Source organism: Macaca mulatta, chromosome 1, assembly GCF_049350105.2.
Source record: "Macaca mulatta isolate MMU2019108-1 chromosome 1, T2T-MMU8v2.0, whole genome shotgun sequence".
Classification (NCBI taxonomy): Eukaryota; Metazoa; Chordata; class Mammalia; order Primates; family Cercopithecidae; genus Macaca; species Macaca mulatta.
Genome location: NC_133406.1, coordinates 18,170,479 through 18,189,145, shown reverse-complemented (window position 1 = coordinate 18,189,145; position 18,667 = coordinate 18,170,479). Strand labels below are relative to the sequence as shown.

At 47.5% G+C, this 18,667-nt stretch overlaps 1 protein-coding gene across 1 annotated transcript in view; it reads right to left on the bottom strand.

The window, feature by feature from the left end:
- The window catches only part of C1H1orf198 (chromosome 1 C1orf198 homolog), a 31,240-nt gene extending 12,916 nt beyond the window's left edge, over window positions 1–18,324 (bottom strand). Inside the window, exons 1-2 of the mRNA XM_015126081.3 lie at window positions 17,979–18,324; window positions 5,530–5,580 (exon numbers count right to left, since the gene is read on the bottom strand). Coding sequence (XP_014981567.3) covers window positions 5,530–5,580; window positions 17,979–18,311 — 384 coding nt within the window. The 5' untranslated portion in view covers window positions 18,312–18,324. The remainder of the gene's footprint in view (window positions 1–5,529; window positions 5,581–17,978) is intronic.
- Between the last annotated feature and the right edge of the window lie 343 nt (window positions 18,325–18,667).

The window sequence follows — 18,667 nt, the reverse complement described above, 5'->3', positions numbered from 1 at the left end:
CTCACAGGGACGAAGATGCACAAACAAGGAATTCATCAGCACGATCCCTGTTTTTCCTCTATCACAGTGCTTCCTAACGGTAACAAGGAAGAGGGCAACTCTGGAAGCTGCACAGGGGTGAAGGGCCCAGCCCTGGGCTTACGACTGCCTGGTTCACATCCTCACTTTATGCCTTGCTTTCCTCATCTGTAAAGTGGACTGTTGTGAGGATTACATGCTGCAATGCAGGGAGGGTGCTCAGCACACACCAGGCACGTGGTGAGATTCCTGATTGGGACAAGTGTGAAAAGAGGCTTTGTGCTGAGTCTGGAGGGCAGGTGGGGCCTTCTCAGGTGGATGGGCGTCAGGGGACTAAGCAAAACACTGAGGTTCAAGGGAACATAGTCTCTGAGGTGGGCGAGAACAGAGCCTGTGGGATGGCAGTGCAGGGTGAGGGCAGGGCTGAGCGAGTGACACTTCACCCCACATACATGGAGAGCAGGGAAAGGTCGAGAGCAGAGGCCCACAGGGGTCCACTGTTGTCTCAGGAAGGGGTGAGGCACAGCCCAGAGGAAGGGCAGGAGGAAGGGAGGGGACTGCTGGGCAGAGATGGGGGTCTCGGTGAGGAGCGCAGAGACCAAGCTGCGGGTGGGTGGGTGCCACCCCAGGGTGCCCTGCCTCTCAGAAACCTTGTGACTGGTAGTGAGGAGGAACCACCGAGCAGAGCCAGTGAATCCTCTATGTCCAGGAACATCCTGCTGAAACAGCCCTTCTGTCCCACCATGGGCAGCAAAGCCCTGCAAGCCACAGATAGACCCAAGCTCCAGTTGCTCTTCGTCCACTCGACCTGCCAGGCACCTGACCCCCTGCATCCCGGTGTCCTGACCCACAGCGTGAACAGGGACACCAGCCTCCCGAGAGTGAAAGAATTCAAAGTGCACACACATCCCTATCATGGGCACAGCACGGAGGAAGGGCCTGTGCTCATAAATGTTTACATGTCTTCCCGAGGAGGGCTCTGGAAGGCTTCCCTACTCTGGGAATGATCTATACTGGCCCCCTGAGATCTTTTGATATCCACCAAATCAAGAAACCGATCCCCAGCCCAACCTACTTACTGTCCTAATAGGCAGCTGGACATCAGGTGAAGGAATGGGGTAGCCAGAAAGGAGAAGCAGACAGACAGCTTGGAGGAGGGGCAAGGCTGGGGACAGGGTCAAAACGCCCAGCCAACCAAGAGCCCAGCCAACCAAGAGCCCAGCCAGCCAAGAGCCCAGCCAACCAAAGCTGGGGATGGGGTCCCAAGAGCCCAGCCAACTTTGAGACAGGGCCTGACCTGCCCCAAAGGCATTTTCTCCTCTGAATTCTCCAGCCCAGGCCGCCTGGGGAATGTAAAGAATCCTCTCTCCACTCCCTGCCTCCTCATCCCGTCTGAAGCCTTCTAAGTGCTGAGTTTTTTCCTCTCAAAACAGCAGTAGCATGAGATAGGAATGCACCATTAGGTCCCCACTGGCCCCCTCTCCACCTGCACGCCTGTCAAGCTGATCGATGAGTGGAAAAGATGACAATCACGACCACCCCCACCACTTCTGGGACCGGCAGGCCTCCCTTCCACGATGGAAGAAGTCTGGGCAACAGAGGCACCACAGCCAGCATCAGCCTCAGAGGAGGCAACTGAGGCATGGGGGACAGGCTGGAAAATGAGGCAGGCGCACAGCTGCTACAGTGAGGCCACAGTGAGCTCTCATGATCAAAGCTGTGTTGCATGGGGGCAGCGACCACCAGTCCCAAGCACAACTGCAGCTCACTCTGTGGAGGTGGAACGGTCATGGGCTGGCCAAGAGAAAGGAACCCATACGGAGGTGCAAAAGTTGGGTGAGAAACCAAAAATCCCCGTGATTCTTAATTCTGCCCATGGCCGTGACCTTGGGTCAGGCTTACCCTTGTGTAGGTAGGTTTGTCAGAGGATGGAGAAGTCAGAGCTGGGCACTCTGCTGGCATCTGTTAAATGCCTATTGAACTGAATAGCTGAAGGAGGGCATGAGGTTACATCTACCCAACATGTGTACAAATATGGGTTAAATGAATGGGGAAAATGACTGGAGTGACTTGGTGGCTATAGCTTTTGTCCTAAGTGAGATTTGCCACCAAACATAGCTGTCCACTCACTGAGCTGTTTTTCGAGCACAGAAGTGGCATATGCTCAACTCTGGGCCTGCGGCATAATGTCTGACATAAACAGGGTACACAATAAATGTCTACTGGAAAAAAAAATCAATGAATGATTTCAGAGACAGAAAATAGATGGTGGCTGCCGCAGGCTAGTGGGAGTCGGCGGAAGTCATTCTCTAGTGGGAACAGAGTTTCAGTTTTGTGAGATGAGTTCTGGAGGTGTGGATTAATCATTCCACGATGTGTACACATATCAAAACATCTTGTTATACATCATAAATATATATAATTTTTCATTTGTCAATTAAAAATAATAATTTTAGAAAAGAGTTCTCAAGATGGATGATGATGTTTGCACAGAAATGTGAACGTACTTAATGCCACCAGACTATACACTTAAACATGATTAAGATGGGAAATTTTATGTTGTGTGTATTTTGCCACAATTAAAAATAAAACTTAAAAAAAATCGATGAGTGATTAATTAAAAATGGAAAGAAGTAACCAAGGTTAAGCATGGAATGAATGACATAGCTACTAGGGCATGGAATCTTAGATTTAAAATGGGTGCAAACTCACCGCAGCTCTTCTATCAAGAGGTGCAATCTCTTCCCTCACACATTGAATCTGGCCTGGCTTGTGCCTTGATTTGACCAGCAGAACAGAGCAGAAGTGATACTATGCAATTGCCCAGCCTAAGCTTCAAAAAGAGTCCTCGTACACTTCTGTTCCTGCACACGAATCTCTCCACCTCTGTGTGAAGAAGTCCAGGCTGGCTGCTGGAGACATGTGGCCCAGCTAACACCCAGCACCAACCAGACACATGAGCAAGGTTCTCAGAGCATCGAGTTCCCATCAGGAGATCAGATGACACATGAGTGATCCCAGGCAAGGCCGACAGAAGAACAGTCCAGCTGAGCCCTGCTCCAACCACTGACCCACACAATCATCAACACATAAAATGCTGCTTCAAGCCATTAAGTTTGTTATGCATCTATAGAGAACTGATAGAGTTAGGAAGGCATCAATTGAGAGGTAACAAGAAATGGGTCCAAGTCTCCCTCCATTCCTGCAACTGGAGATTGAGGGGTCCTACCTTCACTAAAGCCACTTCCTGTTTGTGGCTCTCCAATGAGGATCTTATAAGCCTTGAAGTCTTAAGAAGAGTTTGGCAAATCTCTTCAAGCAGGGTGGCAGGGCACTCCAGGGTTAAGACTAAAGAGGAATGAGTGATGGGCTTCTAAAACTCGGCACTGCCTAGTGAAGAAGGAGGAAGGGACAGCTCCCTTGCTCTCCGAGATACCCTCTATTTTGCCCCTAGACGTTTCTAATAGCAAACTATAGTAAGTCTGACCTCAAGAGATCAAACAGGAAGGTGAGGACACAGAGTGAGCCCAACAGTTTGTGAAACAAACTGGAACTCTCATCTAACAGGAACATGAAATGAAACTGCAAACTCTGAGCAATGAAGACTACACTTTACTAAAAGCATGCCAGTTATGATGGGTGACACATGTTAACCGGATTTTAGCAAGCTTCCTCAATTTACACTGGTTCCTAAGGGACCAGATATGCTGGCATCTGTGGACAATGAGTCTCTCAGCACAAGTGTGATCCAAGTGGACTGTACTTGCTCTTTCTGTTCTCGAGAACTTCTCCGGGCACCTGTTTCCCACTCTGGCCCCAGCAGCTGTGTCTGTATCAGTGGCCACTTCAGGAGCTGCACTACCTTGTCCCAGAATGTCTTTTATGCCAAGTTAATAAAAGATGAAATGTCCTGTCCCACAAATAGCTGATTCGGGAACATTTAACAAGGTAAATTCTTAAGAGAATAGATATTCTTATGGGGAACATGATGAGCTTAGGTCTTAGGACACTTTAACTATTTTTTACTTTCCTCTGCCTTTATCACTGTGATATCATCAACTACAGACCCAGTCCAGGAAAATCTGCACTGCTTTCTGGGCCACCACACCCAAGGTTGCTCATTTCCAACACACAGAGAATCTATCTGGCTATTACCACTAGATATCATCTATAGGATTAGTGTTTCTCACAATTACCCATTTTGGGAGCCCATAGAAAAGGAATATTGAGGGCCCCGGCTGAGAATCCATGTAATGATGCACTTTTTACCCACCTATGACTTCCTTTGCAATGTCAGTAGACACAGGATCCAGTGTTGGATTTAGGAGCTATTCCAATTGCAGGTGGCTCCTTAACATCTTGTGCTCTCTCCCAAGACAATGTTGGTCACCCCTGCAACCAGTACCCAGATCCCTAGGGAGACTAAATTAATGCCATGTCTTTCCCAAAATCACCTCTTAACTCTAACAATCATCTCAACTGTCCCATGCTCCCATGCCCTGAGGCCAGCTCGCTTCACTCAGGGCAATTGGCAATAGGTTACTAAATACTGTCTGTGTACCAAGAACAGTGCTAGCGGTCCTTGTCCATCTGAACCCTTGGGCAACATCCATTTTAAGACACAGTCGCTTACATAAGGGCCTCTCAGGGTCCTTCACTCGGGCCCACCCTGCTCATAGGCCTCCTGCTGGGATGAGGGCTCTGATCAGCAACAATGTGGACAAGTGAAAAACCACAAAAAACCTTGAAGTTTCAGTATTTAAAAACCCTGATCTGCCCAGGAGTCCAAGCCCTATTCCAGGCTCACCACTGTCTCTGTCTGTAACACACTCTCATGATGTAAAGAACCCTCCAACACACACCACCAAATTGTTCTAGAATTCAGAAAATCTTGGTCTTTTATTTCTGTTCCTTGGGTTAAAGACACCTGCCTTTTAGTCATTTTGCTTATGAATGTACTTCTACTGGGGCAACTTAGGAGAGGGGAAAATGAATTAACATCAGTGAAGCTTGATGCTCTTAAGCAGCTCTGGCAATGATGATGATAATGATGAAGAAGAATGGCTGGGAGACAGAATAGTGATCCAAGTTGGGATGAATTAGCTAAATGCATGTCTACGTCTGTCAACCGGCTCGTCGCCTCTCATTTGCTCAAAACTTTGTCTTATGGGCATCTCTCACCAAGGTGCTAAGTGCTGGGGACTAGAGGCATGAGCAGAGAAAGGGCCCCCAAGAGGGCTGGCCCCCTTAATCAATGGGCATCATGGGGCCTCACTGGACCCTGGCTAAAGCACTACTACTTTGAACTCTATCACCAAACCACACACAATAGTTTCCTAGTTCCTCACCATGCTCCTCCCATCCCCTCCTTTTCTACCAACAATGGGCACATCCCCTGCAGCCTGGCAGTCAGGGGGCTGTCTTCTGAGTCCATCAAATGTTGAAAGAAAAATATACAATTATTCAATTATTTTTAAAGGAACAAATAGATCTAAATTTAATCCAACTTACCCTTGTTTCCCAGGAGAAAGGGGCAGAGTGCTCATCTTGCCAAGTTAGATCCTGAAATAAAAATTCAAGAATAAATCTGAAATCCAAACCTAGACATATCCCATGCAAACATCCACCCAGGACCATGAGGGAACCAAAACTTAGGAATAATCCCAACTGCTGGCTCTAAACGAGCCTGATGCTTTGACACTCTCAATATAACGTGCTGACCATCTTGGCCAGATTGCTCCCTCACCTTTCCCGCCGAGGCTGCCAGACACTCCCCTCCCCAGCCAAACAGACAACAGGGTATATGCCAGTGAGTCCCCCCAATGGACTCAGACAGATGAGCTGAGTAGGAGTGGACCAGAGCTTGATGGTCTCAGCAGAATCAGGCACAGACTCAGCCCTGAACAATGATTAGCTGTGTGGCCATGGGAAGATGATTTAGCCTTTTTGAGCCTCAGTTTTCTCATTTGTAAAAGTAGAATGATACTTCCCTTGCAGGGCTGTTATAAGGATTAAATGAGGTAATCTGGGAAAATAATGCCAGGCCATAATCTGCCAGTCAATGCCAACACAGGAGCTCCCCTCCTCCCCAACAGGCCTACCGGAGAGCTCAAGGGCATGGATCAGCAGAATCAATGAAGAAAAACGCCAATGTAATCCATGTGACTAATTATAACAAGAACTCTGAAATCACGCCCCACCCCCACCAAACAGAGCAGGACAGAAAGAGCCCTACAGAACAATCACTAGGAATTTGACCTTGGATCCAGTATGTTTTGTTCACTGGCCTGCACAAATAACTTGGAGAAGTCACCTTTCCTTAGGTCCCACCCTCTGCCTGCAGTTATTCCTGTGCTAGCAAATGTCTCATCTGTGTCCAGCTTCAATTGGGTAACTTTTGTTTGTTTGTTTGTTTGTTCTAAAAGATGGGGTCTCAGTATGTTGGCCAGGCTGGACGCAAACTCCTGGGCTCAAACGATGCTCCTGCCTTGGTGTCCAGAGCAGCTGGGACTACAGGTGTGCACCAGGTCTGACTGCTTCTACTGGGAACTATTTTCAGAATGAAAAATCAGGACACACTGGGTGATACAGGCGAAAATGGGATAAAATATTTTAAACTGAGATCATATCCATATCTCCCCAAAACTCCAGGTGATTTATGTCCTTCCCTAAGTATCCCTGGATAACTGTTTTCTTCCCACCCAGAGATACACTGACACGGTGCCCCTAAGTCAAGTGGTCTGGCTTCCCTCTCATCTACAGGGCAAACCAGTTCTGCCCACAGACCCTCTTCTTTCAGCTTCTGACAGAGCCTCTGCCACCCCAGCTTAGCCTCAGACACTGGGGGCAAATGCCAGGGCCCACGCAGGGGGAGTGCCTCACCAACATATAAGTGTACACGTTCAGCCTTCCAGACCCTGAGCGTGCGTTCTCTCTGCAGACACCTCCTAACATGAACGGCCAGTGGGAGGCCAGTCTTTGAACTCGAATAACGAAGGCATGCCAGGGTCTGGGCAGCTGAAGGCCTATTCCCAAGAAGGAGGGATGGGGAAGGAAGTGTGTGATGACTCTCCTGCACAGCCCAAGCACGGCCAACCCTAGATGACAAGGGTGACAGAGCAGGGCCTTTGTCCACTCCTCTATCCCCAGTGCCTGGAAGACTCAGTGACTGCCCGTAGCGGACGCTCACTCACTCTTTGAGAATATGTGAATAAACAAACTCTGCACAAGCCCAGATCCTTTCACAGGTTGATTTTCCCCCACAATCTCCCCCTCCCAACACTCACACTCCCCCAAGACTTCTCAATGTGGGGGCACAGGCTCCTTACAGCTCTTGGCCCCAGGAGGAAGAGCTGGCCATCGACAGGGTAGAGATCCGGTTCTGTGTCCTGATGGCTGTGCTGTGTGCCTTGGTTCTGTGCAGTAGGGACTGGCACATTTGTGGCACAAATACTTCACATATACTGGGGGTAAAGAGCAAGGAAAACCCAGAGAGGAGGCAGTGTGAAAGGCCAGAATTAGGTCTTTATTTTCCCAGGAGTGCATATAAAAGGACTAAACATATTTATATCAGGAAAAAAACACCACTAACAAAGATACTAGTTATAAATATTAAGAATTACAAAAGTGGGGGGAAAGCCCTACAAACTGGGTCAAGCTGCATTAAAGTGTATCAGTCAGTTCTGAGAACCACGTAGTGTGTGCAACTGATGACCGTGTGCACAGTAAGGTGACCCCCATCCTCAAAGTGTTACAGTCATTCTCCTGTAATGGTATTTGCTTATGATCCTGACTTCTGAACTGGTTGGTATGCACTGCCTCATGGCTGTCAAGCAAAACCTTTAAAAATGAGAGGAACCTCATTTTGTTTGGAATTTCAGTTACACTCAAGTTACTTCCCAATGCACAAACTTCGTTCCTCCAAAAATGGAAATGGATGCCTGAAGGAATGTGAGTTACCAAGGCTTTGCGATTAGATGTCTCCTAGCAGAGGTAGAAGGGCAGCCTTCAGCTGTAGGGGGCTCCTGGTCCATGTCTCTGTGTGTATGCTAGGGGTACAGTTAAGCTAAATAACCAAAGTCCCTAAAATCCTCAGAACTCTCTGAGTTCCTTTTAGAAGTAATCAAACCAAGAAGGGCTTTGTTTTCACATGGGAAAAATAAAAGGGGCCGATGGAATAAGTATCATTTATTCTAGTTAATCATTCATTAACTCTTCGTGAATAAATGATCTCTGCACAAGCCTGTATATTTTCACAGGTTGATTTTCCTCCCCAGCCTCCACACCCCACACTCACACTCCCTCTAAGACTTCACCGGCTCTTCACAGCTCTTAGTCCCAGGAGGAACGGCCAGCCATCCACAGGGTAGAGTAGAGACCCAGCTTTGGATCTTTGGAAGAAGGTAAATGGAAATCAACTGGCAAAGGTGCTCCTTCCATCCAGAATTGAACAGGCCGCTGGCCACCCAAATGGAAAGACGAAGTGTATGAACACCTGCGGGGCAGGCAGAGGGCAGGAGCGCTGGCCAGGGCGGGGCATGATGTAGCTGGACTCCCCTGTTACTTGATATGATTCTAAATATTAATTATATACCTTGAGTCCCTTTGAAACCTGCAAAGATTAAAATAATAAGGCTTTTGGCTTTGGAAGGTGGCTCAGTATATAAGACTCTTAGGAACAAAGACTTAGCCCAGAGCTTGGGGACAGCCAACTCTCTAGTGACGGCAACCCATATTAGCTGAAATTCCAAGGGGGTCGCAGGAGGAGAAAGGGTCACACTGTGATTTCTCCCCAACTTAGTGTCGAGTCAATAGTCTTTTGTTTGCTCCAGCAAGAAATGAAGTCAAGGGGCAGATTCCTTGGGTTTCGGTAATTCTGAGCTCATAAAAAACAATAAAGTGCTTAACAAAAATAAACATGCCAAACAAAAATGTGATGGAAGCTCTGATGTCAGCCTTCAACTGCACGCTCTAGCCACAAAAAGCACTGGTGGCAAGAACAGGCTCCCTAGGCTGTTGGATGCAAATGGGATCAGAATTGCAAAGTGGTGGCACCCACTCACATGTATACAATGCTATCCTTTCTTCTACTCCCATGGTGACCAGCAGGCAACCAAAATGAGGCCAGGCACATGCTCTTGGACCAATCACATATGCTTTTTCTAGGACTGCCTGGAAGGCTTTCCCACCCCCCTCTCTGGCGCCTAGGATCTGAAATCATCTAAGTGCCAAAACACATCTGTTACTTAGGCCACACGACAAGAGAGTGGGCTTCATTGTTGGCCAGGACTTATCCTCAGAGTCAAATTCCGTAAGAGGCATCCATACCAAAGGCAGCACTGAATCTCTCCAGAAACAATGTCTTCTTTGGAGTGCAGGGAAGAAAGATGCCTCGGATCACCAAATCCCAGAGGAGAAAGCCAAAAAGCAGAGGGGAAGCTATAGAAAGCCACCAGAAACACAGAGCACTTGGCAATTATCAGAGGCCAGCACTACATGTAAAAGGCTCTGCCAGTCCCCACGCAGCTCCAAGAACTCTGGAATAAACACACACACAAACAATCTTTTCCCCTAACATCCCAGAGACCTTGAGTATTTGCTCTTCTCTGGGAAATGTTCATCCAATTCAGTGTGTACCTCCTAAACTCTAAATGAAACAGAATTTTAAAAATAATAATAATAAAGCATTTTTTTTCCATAGTGCTGGAATACATGTTTGAATCGTATCGCCAGCATTTACTTCTTTATTTGTTGATAAAAAATGGATACTGGAGGGCTTAAGAACTCTGTGGTTCCTAGACACTTTTATTTTTGGAGGCCGCAAGGCTGCAAGCAGAGGTGTGTTGGAGCAGGCTTGCACCAACTAACGAGAGCTGATTGTAAAATTTTGAGGACTTTCTTGAACCTGTTGTTTAACTGCGTGATTAAAAAGGTGAATTATATAAACTTGAAATTAAATCCATTGTATTAAAAATAAAGGTGATATACTTCACACCACAAGGATGGCTACTATCAAAAAGCAGAAAATAGCAAATATTGGTGAGGATGTGGAGGCACTGGAACCCTTTTGCACTTTTGGTGGGAATGTAAATAAAGTAGCCATTATATAAAACACTTCGGCAGTTCCTCAAAAAATTACACATACAATTACCATTTGTTCCAGCAATTTCATTCCTAGGTATACACCCAAAAGAACTGGAAGCAGGGGCTCAGAGATCCTTATACCCCAATGTTTGTAACTGCGCCATTCACAATAACCAAAAGATGAAAGCAACCAGGTATCCGCTGACAGATGAATTCATAAACAAAATGTGGTTATCCCTACAATGGAATATTATCCAGTCTTAAAAAGGAAGGAAATTCTGATACAGGCTTCAACATGGATGAACCTTAAAGACATTATGCTTAGTGAACAGACACAAGGACAAAAAATCATATGATTCCACTTATATAAGGTACCTAGAGTAGGCAAAATCATAGAGACAGAAAGTAGAACAGAGGTTATCAGGGACTGAGGCCAGGAAATGGGGAGTTATTGTTTAATATATACAGAGTTTAATTCTTTAAAGGATATAATTTCACTTCAAATAATACACGAGTTCTGGAAATGGATGGTGATGATGATTGCACAACATTGTGACTATACTAAATGCCTCAGACTACACACAGAAAAGTGGTTAAAATGGTGAATTTTATGTTATACGTATTTTACCACAATAAAAAGTCGTGGAAAGACATGGAGGAACCTCAAATGAATATTATTAAGTGGAAAGAAGCCAATCTAAAAAGGCTACATATTGTATGATTCCAGCTATATGATATTCTGGAAAAGGCAAAACTACGGAGACAGTAAAAAGATCAGTGGCTGCCAGAGCCTGGGGGGCGGGAGGCATGAGCAGGTGGCACACAGAGGATTTCTGTTAAGGCAGTGGCTCCCCTCTGTATGATACCATCATGGTGTACACCTCCCAGAGCGACCCCTAGTGTAAACCAGAGACTTCGCGTGACAATAATAAAAACAATGCAGGTTCATTGATTGCAATCAATGCACCACTCTGGTTTAGGATGTCGATGGTGGGGAAGGCTGCACGCATATGCATGTCTGTGTGCACATTTTGGGAAAGGTCTGCGTGGGAACTCTCTGTACCTTCTGTTCAATTTTGCTGGAACCTAAAACTACTCTAAAAACTGAATGTTTTTTTAAAGTGTGCCCCCCCCACCAAAAAAAAAGTAACAAACACTAGAAACTCAACATTTCAATACAGTTACTATTATCCATGGTCTTGAGGTTATTTGCATCCATTGTATGTATAAGGTGGAAATACCACATAGCGCGGTGCCCAGTTGTGCATCCCGTTAGTCACGCCAAGAGCATGGAACAGGCCACGGTGGAGTATCTGGTCATGGCAACTGGCAAATGCTAGAAGTCAGGGCTAGTCCGCCTCAATCCCCCAGAGCCGGCTGTTAAATATTTACCAGCACACCACAGGCTACAACCATAACAAACATCCTGATATTTCATCACATTCTGCAAGTGTTTCTTTCTGCTGTGTGGATGGATAGCGCCTGCAGAGGGCGCTGTCCAGCATGGGGGCTCCCTTAGGGCCTCCACAAGCTGTTCCAGGAAAAACAGCTGGGCAGGGAGTGAGGCTTTCTGGGGTGATTCTAAAACAGCATCAAGATCTGGGAACACGACCACACACATATGGACGCCAGAAATGGTCCTCGTCTGCCTGAAGTCCATAAATAAGGAGAGTTTCTGGTTGACACCTGTGGCATCTTGGCTTGAAGGTAAGAAATGTAAACTGAGAAATTCTATAAGCTAGAGAAATAAGGTTTAGACAGCAGAGCATGTGAGCAGGACAGAAAGTCCCATAGGTTGCAGGGTGTGTCACCCTGTAGTGATGCCAGGTGGCCTGGGTATCTTGGCTCACCCAGGGTGGAACACATTGTTCCTGGTGAGCTGTGTCATGCCCATCACTCCCTCAGAGATGCCAGAGCCTGTCCTGTGGATCAACTGTAAGGCTTAATTACCAAGTGACAACACTGGTTGTTGTCACTGATAATGACAGCACCCTGGACATGTTGACCAACTGAGAGCCTCCCAACCACAGCTCCATGCACAAATTCAACAGTGCTTCTGCTGTAGTTATTTCTATATTTATTTTTCCACAAATAAATATGTTACAGGAGTGAGATAATCACACTCCTTGGTATTTACCCAGATGAACTGAAGACTTCGGTCCACACAAAAAACCTACACACAGATGTTTTACTCATAATTGCCAAAACTTAGAAGCAACCAAGATGTGTTTCAGTTACTGGATAAGTAAACTGTGATACATCCAGACAATGGAACATTATTTAGCAAAGAAATGAGCTACCAAGTCACAGAAAGACATGGAAGAACCTTAAATGAGTATCACTAAGTAAAAGAAGCCAATCTCAAAAGGCTGCATACTGTATGAATCCAATCATATTACATTCTGGAAAAGGCAAAACCATGGAGACAGTTAAAACATCGTTGGCTGCCAGGGGTTGGGGGGAGGGAAGGATAAATAAGTGGAACACAGAGAATTTTTAGGGCAGTGAAACTCTCCTGTGTGATATTATAGTGGTGGGTACATGTCATTATTCATTTGTCAAGATCCATACAGTGGACAACCCAAGAGTGAACCCCAAACTATGGACTTTGGGTGGTAACAATGTGTCAATGTACATTCATCAGCTGTCACAAATGCACCACTGTGGCGTGGATGCTGACAGTGGGGGAGCCAGAGAAGTAATGAGAGCTTTGTACTTTCTGCTCAATTTTGCTGTGAATCTAAAACTGCTCTAAAAAATTAAGTCTATTTAAAAAGAGGAGAGTATGGAAGAATGATTAAAATATGTTCTTTTTTTTACCAACTGCTTATTTTTAGGATGTATTGTTTACATATTTATGGAATCCATGCTTTTCCCTTTGACTTGTAATATTTTTAACTCTGCTGAGATAAGGGGGTTTCCATAACTGGAAATACAACACTGCAGTTCCAAAGACAGAAAAACAGTCCTGATTTCACCACTGGGCATGTTTTCCGCCATGAATACGAATCCAGAAACTCAGTCCTCCATAGATTACAGCAAAACAAAAACTCAGCACGAGCATGGTAATGGGAACAGGATACAGAGTAGGTGGAGGAAATTCTAAGGAAATGAGCAAAATATGACAGGAAGTCTAAACAAATGGTCTCATCTTCCTTCCTTCATTCATTCATTCAGAAGAAGAAATAGATATTTTCTCCAGTACTACGGGAATCCCTTGCTTAGAGTGTAGAAGTGACTCTTATCAATTAAAAGATGACTCTACACCTGTCGCCATGCTTCCTGCCCTCCCTCCCTGCATGTCAGTGACCAAGTCACTTCATTTCTTTGCTAAACCTGTTCCCTGGCTGCCACTGGGCCACCCTCCCACAGGAGCTAGCAGAGGTGCCTGGGGAGGAGAGGCCTTAGCTCCCAGGGAACCAGGCCAGGTGCTACTCGGGGCAGAGAACCCACAGCATGAAAGGGAAGCTCACAGAGCAGGCCCGACCGCCCTCTCCTCTCAGCCCGTGGAACTGGATTTGAAGCAGGGTCATCTCAACTCCTGCCCAGGGCCCCAGGTAGAGGGACTCAGAAAACCCTGCCATCCTTTCTAAAACATCCATGGATGCACCAGGCAAAAGGTGGGAATCATAAATCAAACATTCCACCTTCCTTAAAAAAGGAGTCCAAAATGCTGAGAAAGCAACTCCCTAATTTTCTTTTTCTTTCTTTTTTTTTTTTTCTTAATGTCAGATTTCAAAGCGAAAAGGCCAGTCTACTAAAGGCAAAGAGGATGAGGAGACACAGCAGCCAAACTCAAATCTAACGAAGATGTAATGCTCAAGGAAAGTTCTGAAGCGATTGATTCTACCAGCTGTTTTATAATGCTGCTTCTGCCTGGTTTGAAACTTTTAACATTAATGTACAGGTAAAAACTTTTATAATAAATTGGTTTATTTTAGCAAGCAAACCTCTAGGTTGGCCAGCACACAGGCTCCTAGGTTTGCAGAAGGGTCTTCTGTAGATAGCCCTAACCACACAGAACGGGTGCAGCAGCTCAGCAGTTTGCTAAACATAGGTACCCATAGCCACAGCACCTGTGGAGTCCTCTAGCTTAAGGACTAAGAGGCCACAGGCAATGCAGGAGATACAGGGAGGCAAAAACAGCTTCAGAAAAGGAAGCTAAGGCCAAGAGGAGTAAGAGAGCAACAGCAAGTCCCCAGGTTCCTGTAGGAGGGGCAGACATGAAGGCGCTGGAAGGACACGGCAGTGGATCATGCCAAGCTGTTGAAGAGGGGACAGAGCTGTCTGGCTCCGGGGTCTAAAAATCCACGTTCCACAACATGTGAAACCCCAGTTAGGGATATTGAAACACCCTTCCTGCCCAGCTCCACCATATGGAGAGATGGAAGAGGCAAGTAGGTCCAGGCAAACAAGACGCACCAGCTGCCCCAAGCTCCCCAGTCATCTGCTTAGGGACCATCTGGAGTCAAGAATGTCTCACAGAATGTGGAACCCTGTAATTCTCACCATGTACTCACATCTCGCTAGATCAGTGACAAGGAGATTGGGGGCAGGAGCAGGGAGCAACACATTCTTAACAATTCAGAGGTGTGTGGGGTTTTCTCCTTTGGGATAACAGGAGACAGCAGAAGCAGACAGGGTGATCCTTCTAAAATGAAAAACTTTCCCCTCCAAAGTAAGCCATTCCTGAAACCCTACTGCTGGAGGAAGAACGCAGCAATCAAGCAGCGCGGGTCAAAGACCGTCAAAAGCATCCATTTGCAAACCTGCCTTAATGTTCTTACCAAAATACTGGACCCAAAGTGCATGTCCTCAATGTCTGTGCCTGCTCCAAGCCAGGCCAGCGAGTTTGAAACTCTGTGAGCCATTGGTTCTGCCACCAGACTTCACAGAGGGGCAAACTACCCCTTAAGAGGGACGACACCTTGCTGGTGGCATGGTCAGGACAAGAATCCAGGACTTGGGGCTCTGCAGGCTTCTCTCCTTTTGCTGGTTGGGACACGTTCTTCCAGCAGCAGCTCCAGATTTTCCACAAAAGGGGGTTGGGTGGCTGTGGGAAGGGGTTAGGACCTAGGTTGAAGCTATACTTCTGTGCTTTTTTACTGAGATCATATGTTCACATGGGGGTATTTTTAAAGGAGTTGGTAAAGATTATGGGAGGATGAAGTACCCTAAGCTAGAATGCCTTGTCTCTAATATAACAGGCTTTGAGAAATATTTGCTCAGCTGATTTCCAAGGAAGCAAGAACCTAAAGACTGATAGGGCCCTTCACGGCTTCAGTACTCAAAGGCAGCAGCCTCCTTCCCTGAGGAGAACCAGGTTAAGTCATCAAGGCAAAGGGCCATCTGGGCCTCAGGCCAGAGGATGAGGATGAAAACATACACGGACGCCACACCTGTCAAATGCACAGGCAACTTCAGTGAGTGAACTGAGCCCCTGACCACATTCAAAACCATGAAGATCTGTGATCAGCATCATATAATCAATTTCTGTTTGTTCCTGCAACACACAAGAAATGTCTAGAAGATGGTCACCACATTTGGAGGCTATATTTGCATGCTCTCACTTAAAATGTTGCTATGTGAGATAGAAAAATACTACTGGCAATGGGGGGGAAGACACCATTCAAAGAAATAGTCAGTGTCCTTCAGGGCAGCAGAAAGGGCTGTGGAGGCCCCAGGACCACATCAGAAGACTGATCAAGTGGGAAGGGACACAGGGCCCCACTCTATCTAGTTTACAGTCCTTTAAGACAAACTTGGGGTCACCTATTTGGTGGGTACCTCTGTTCAGCAGCCTACCCTGTCCTTATCCATCATCCCTGTGCCTAGGAGCTGGCCCTCCTCCATGAATGATCTCGTGGGGACAACAATGAGACAACTGACTCCACTTTGGTGCCAACCTCTGGCCTAGTCCAGGGGAATTTAAATTCCCTACTGCTATAAACCTACACAGCCACTGCAGGCAAAAACTTACCCTGGGCCACATTCCTATGTACCTCTGTTAAAATACAGGGTCTATCTGCCCCTCTGCCGTCTGAGCTGAGGCTGGTCAGAAGCATTTCAGAACATGCTCTCAGCTGGTTTTGCAAAGCTGAGATTCAATTCTCCTGAGCTGCTCCTGGAAGGACATGCAGGCACCACAGCACAGTACAGTCCCACTTGCTTTGAAATCACATTGAGTTTACAAATTAAGAAACAGCTCAGTCTGGCACCAGATAAGGAATGAGAATAAAAAATTAACTTGGCCATATTCTTCCTCGTCAGTGATACTGGGCTCTTCTATGACATGGGCTTTTTGATCATGAGTAGGCGTGTAGATATTCTTAGCTGGACACCAAGCTAAGGGAAAATGACAGTCACTCTCCAACATTTGTAAGTACTTAGAAGTTTACTTCCTCTCATATTTATTCGTGACTCTTCCAAAGGAGTGCTGCCTGCTTTTTCATCCCCCAAATCTGGGCGCAAACACTGCACACATGTCTTTATAAATACGCATATTTTCCCACTGAAAATGTTTCGGCTCTAGGAATATATTTTAAAACCTATATTTTCCCCTCCCCAGTTTACCACACCCTGTTTTTCCTGGCAAAGCCATCAGAATTTGAAGTCCAGTAGAGAATTTCCTTTTGATTCCATCAGAATAGAGCAACATTGGCATCATCCTTCAGTCATTTCACATTTCCCTCACATTAAAGTGGGTTTATGACCACGAACACTTTGTATTAATAAATGTCTCAGCACACCCAAGCCTGAAAATCTGATCTAAACCTCCTTAACTTGAATTCCATCCATAATCCACAACTTCTTCAGAAAAAAAACTCTTCCCAGCTTCTCTCCCCTCTAGCCTAAGAAACAGCCTTAACAGCAAGCAATTTCATTCTCATACTTTTTGCTCTGCTTGACTTTGCTCCTCATGGCAAAAGTTGAGTTTGAAAGGCCAAAGAGCCACAGTGCAAATTCTAATGGCACCAAACAAGCTTCGGTTAAACACATTTCTAAGAAAAAGAAGACCAAGTTTCTGAACCCCACAGAAGATTCAGGCCTTTGTGTCTAAGTGTGGGTCATCCCTGAGCTTTTTCTGGAACAGATTCGGCGTTTCTACTGCCCCTCCAGCAGTCTGGACAGTGCCTAGATCTGAGACCTAAACATGCCCTGTTATGTGGCCAAGACTTACTGGAGCTCATTTAAGCTTATCATCCCTTAGTTTTTTGGTGGAAAACAGGGTCACCGTGCTCACCCCTAAAACATACCCTGGACGTCGTGCTCACTTGGAAAACATCTTAGGGTGATGGATGGGTTTCCCTCCTTATCTTGGAAGACACCTTTTCTTTCCTGTTGCCTGGCTTGGCAATTTTACTTTCCCCATACATCTCATCACAAGTATTCATGTTAATATATATCATATGCTGAGTGCCTTCACGGGCAGGCACGGGATGGGCGTTATTATCCCTGTTTTACACAGTGGAAACTGAGGCTCTAAGAAGTTAATTCACCCACCGCCATACAAGTAGTAAGTAGCAGAGCTGGATTAAAACCCAGGTTTGTCTGGTTTAAAACTGCTTGTTGTTTCCACTTTGGTCAGCCTCGCTTACGACAGCTCCGGGAGAAGTCTCTGGAGTCCGTGCGAGCCGGCGGATCAGGTTTAGATGGAGGTTCTTTAACGACCCCACCTCTCGGCGATCTCTTAACCAACTCCCCCAGCGGAACTCCCATTCCCCGACCTTCGGCTCTGGGGCTCCCCTCCCACCCACTGCCATTCCTGCCTCTTCCTTTCCAGCCCCTAGCAGCTGGGGCGGCCTCACGCCGGCATGTGCCCCCCCGGGCCGGGGCGCCAGGCGGGGAAGAGGGTCCGCGGCCAGGCCCGCACCTACCTCGTCCCCGAAGCGCACCACCTTCTGGCCCGTGGGCCCGCGCAGGCCGGGGAAGCGCGTGAGCTCCTCCGAGTCCCCGGGGTCTCGGGGCGCCGGAGCGCGCGGCCCCACCAGGCACCGGTCGATGATCTCGTCCTGCTGCGCGGGCGGCAGCCGCGCCCACTCGGGCCCGTACTTCTCGCGGATCTTCTCCTTGTCCTGCATGATCTTCCTGGCCATGGGGCTCAGCGACGAGAAGTAAGTGAAGCGCTTTCGCTCCCGGTCGTCAAGAGGCCGGTTCCCGCTCATGACCGCCGAGCGCGAGGCCGCGATAGCCGCCGCCATGGACGCCATGCCCGGCCCGCCTGCCGCTCCCGGCCCGCGCCCCGCCCCGCGCTGTGCCCGCCCCCGCCCCGCCCCGCGCCGCCCAGAGCCCCGCCCCCTCCGGGAACCCCGCCCTGCACAGCCGCGGACCCGGGTCTCCCAGCCAACCCATCTCCCCAAGCCCCGGGACCCCGGCCCTCCGCGGCCCTCTCCCCGGGAGCTCCTCCCTCCGCTCCCCTCCCCCTGCCCCCCCTCGCGGACCCCAATGGGTCCCCCTTTACGCCTCCATAGTGGATTCCCGCGGTGCCAGCAGGTTTCGGGTTCCCCTTAGCCGGCTGAGGTGGTGGCCGGCGTGTCCCCGAGCCGGCGCTTGGCGCCCTGAGAGT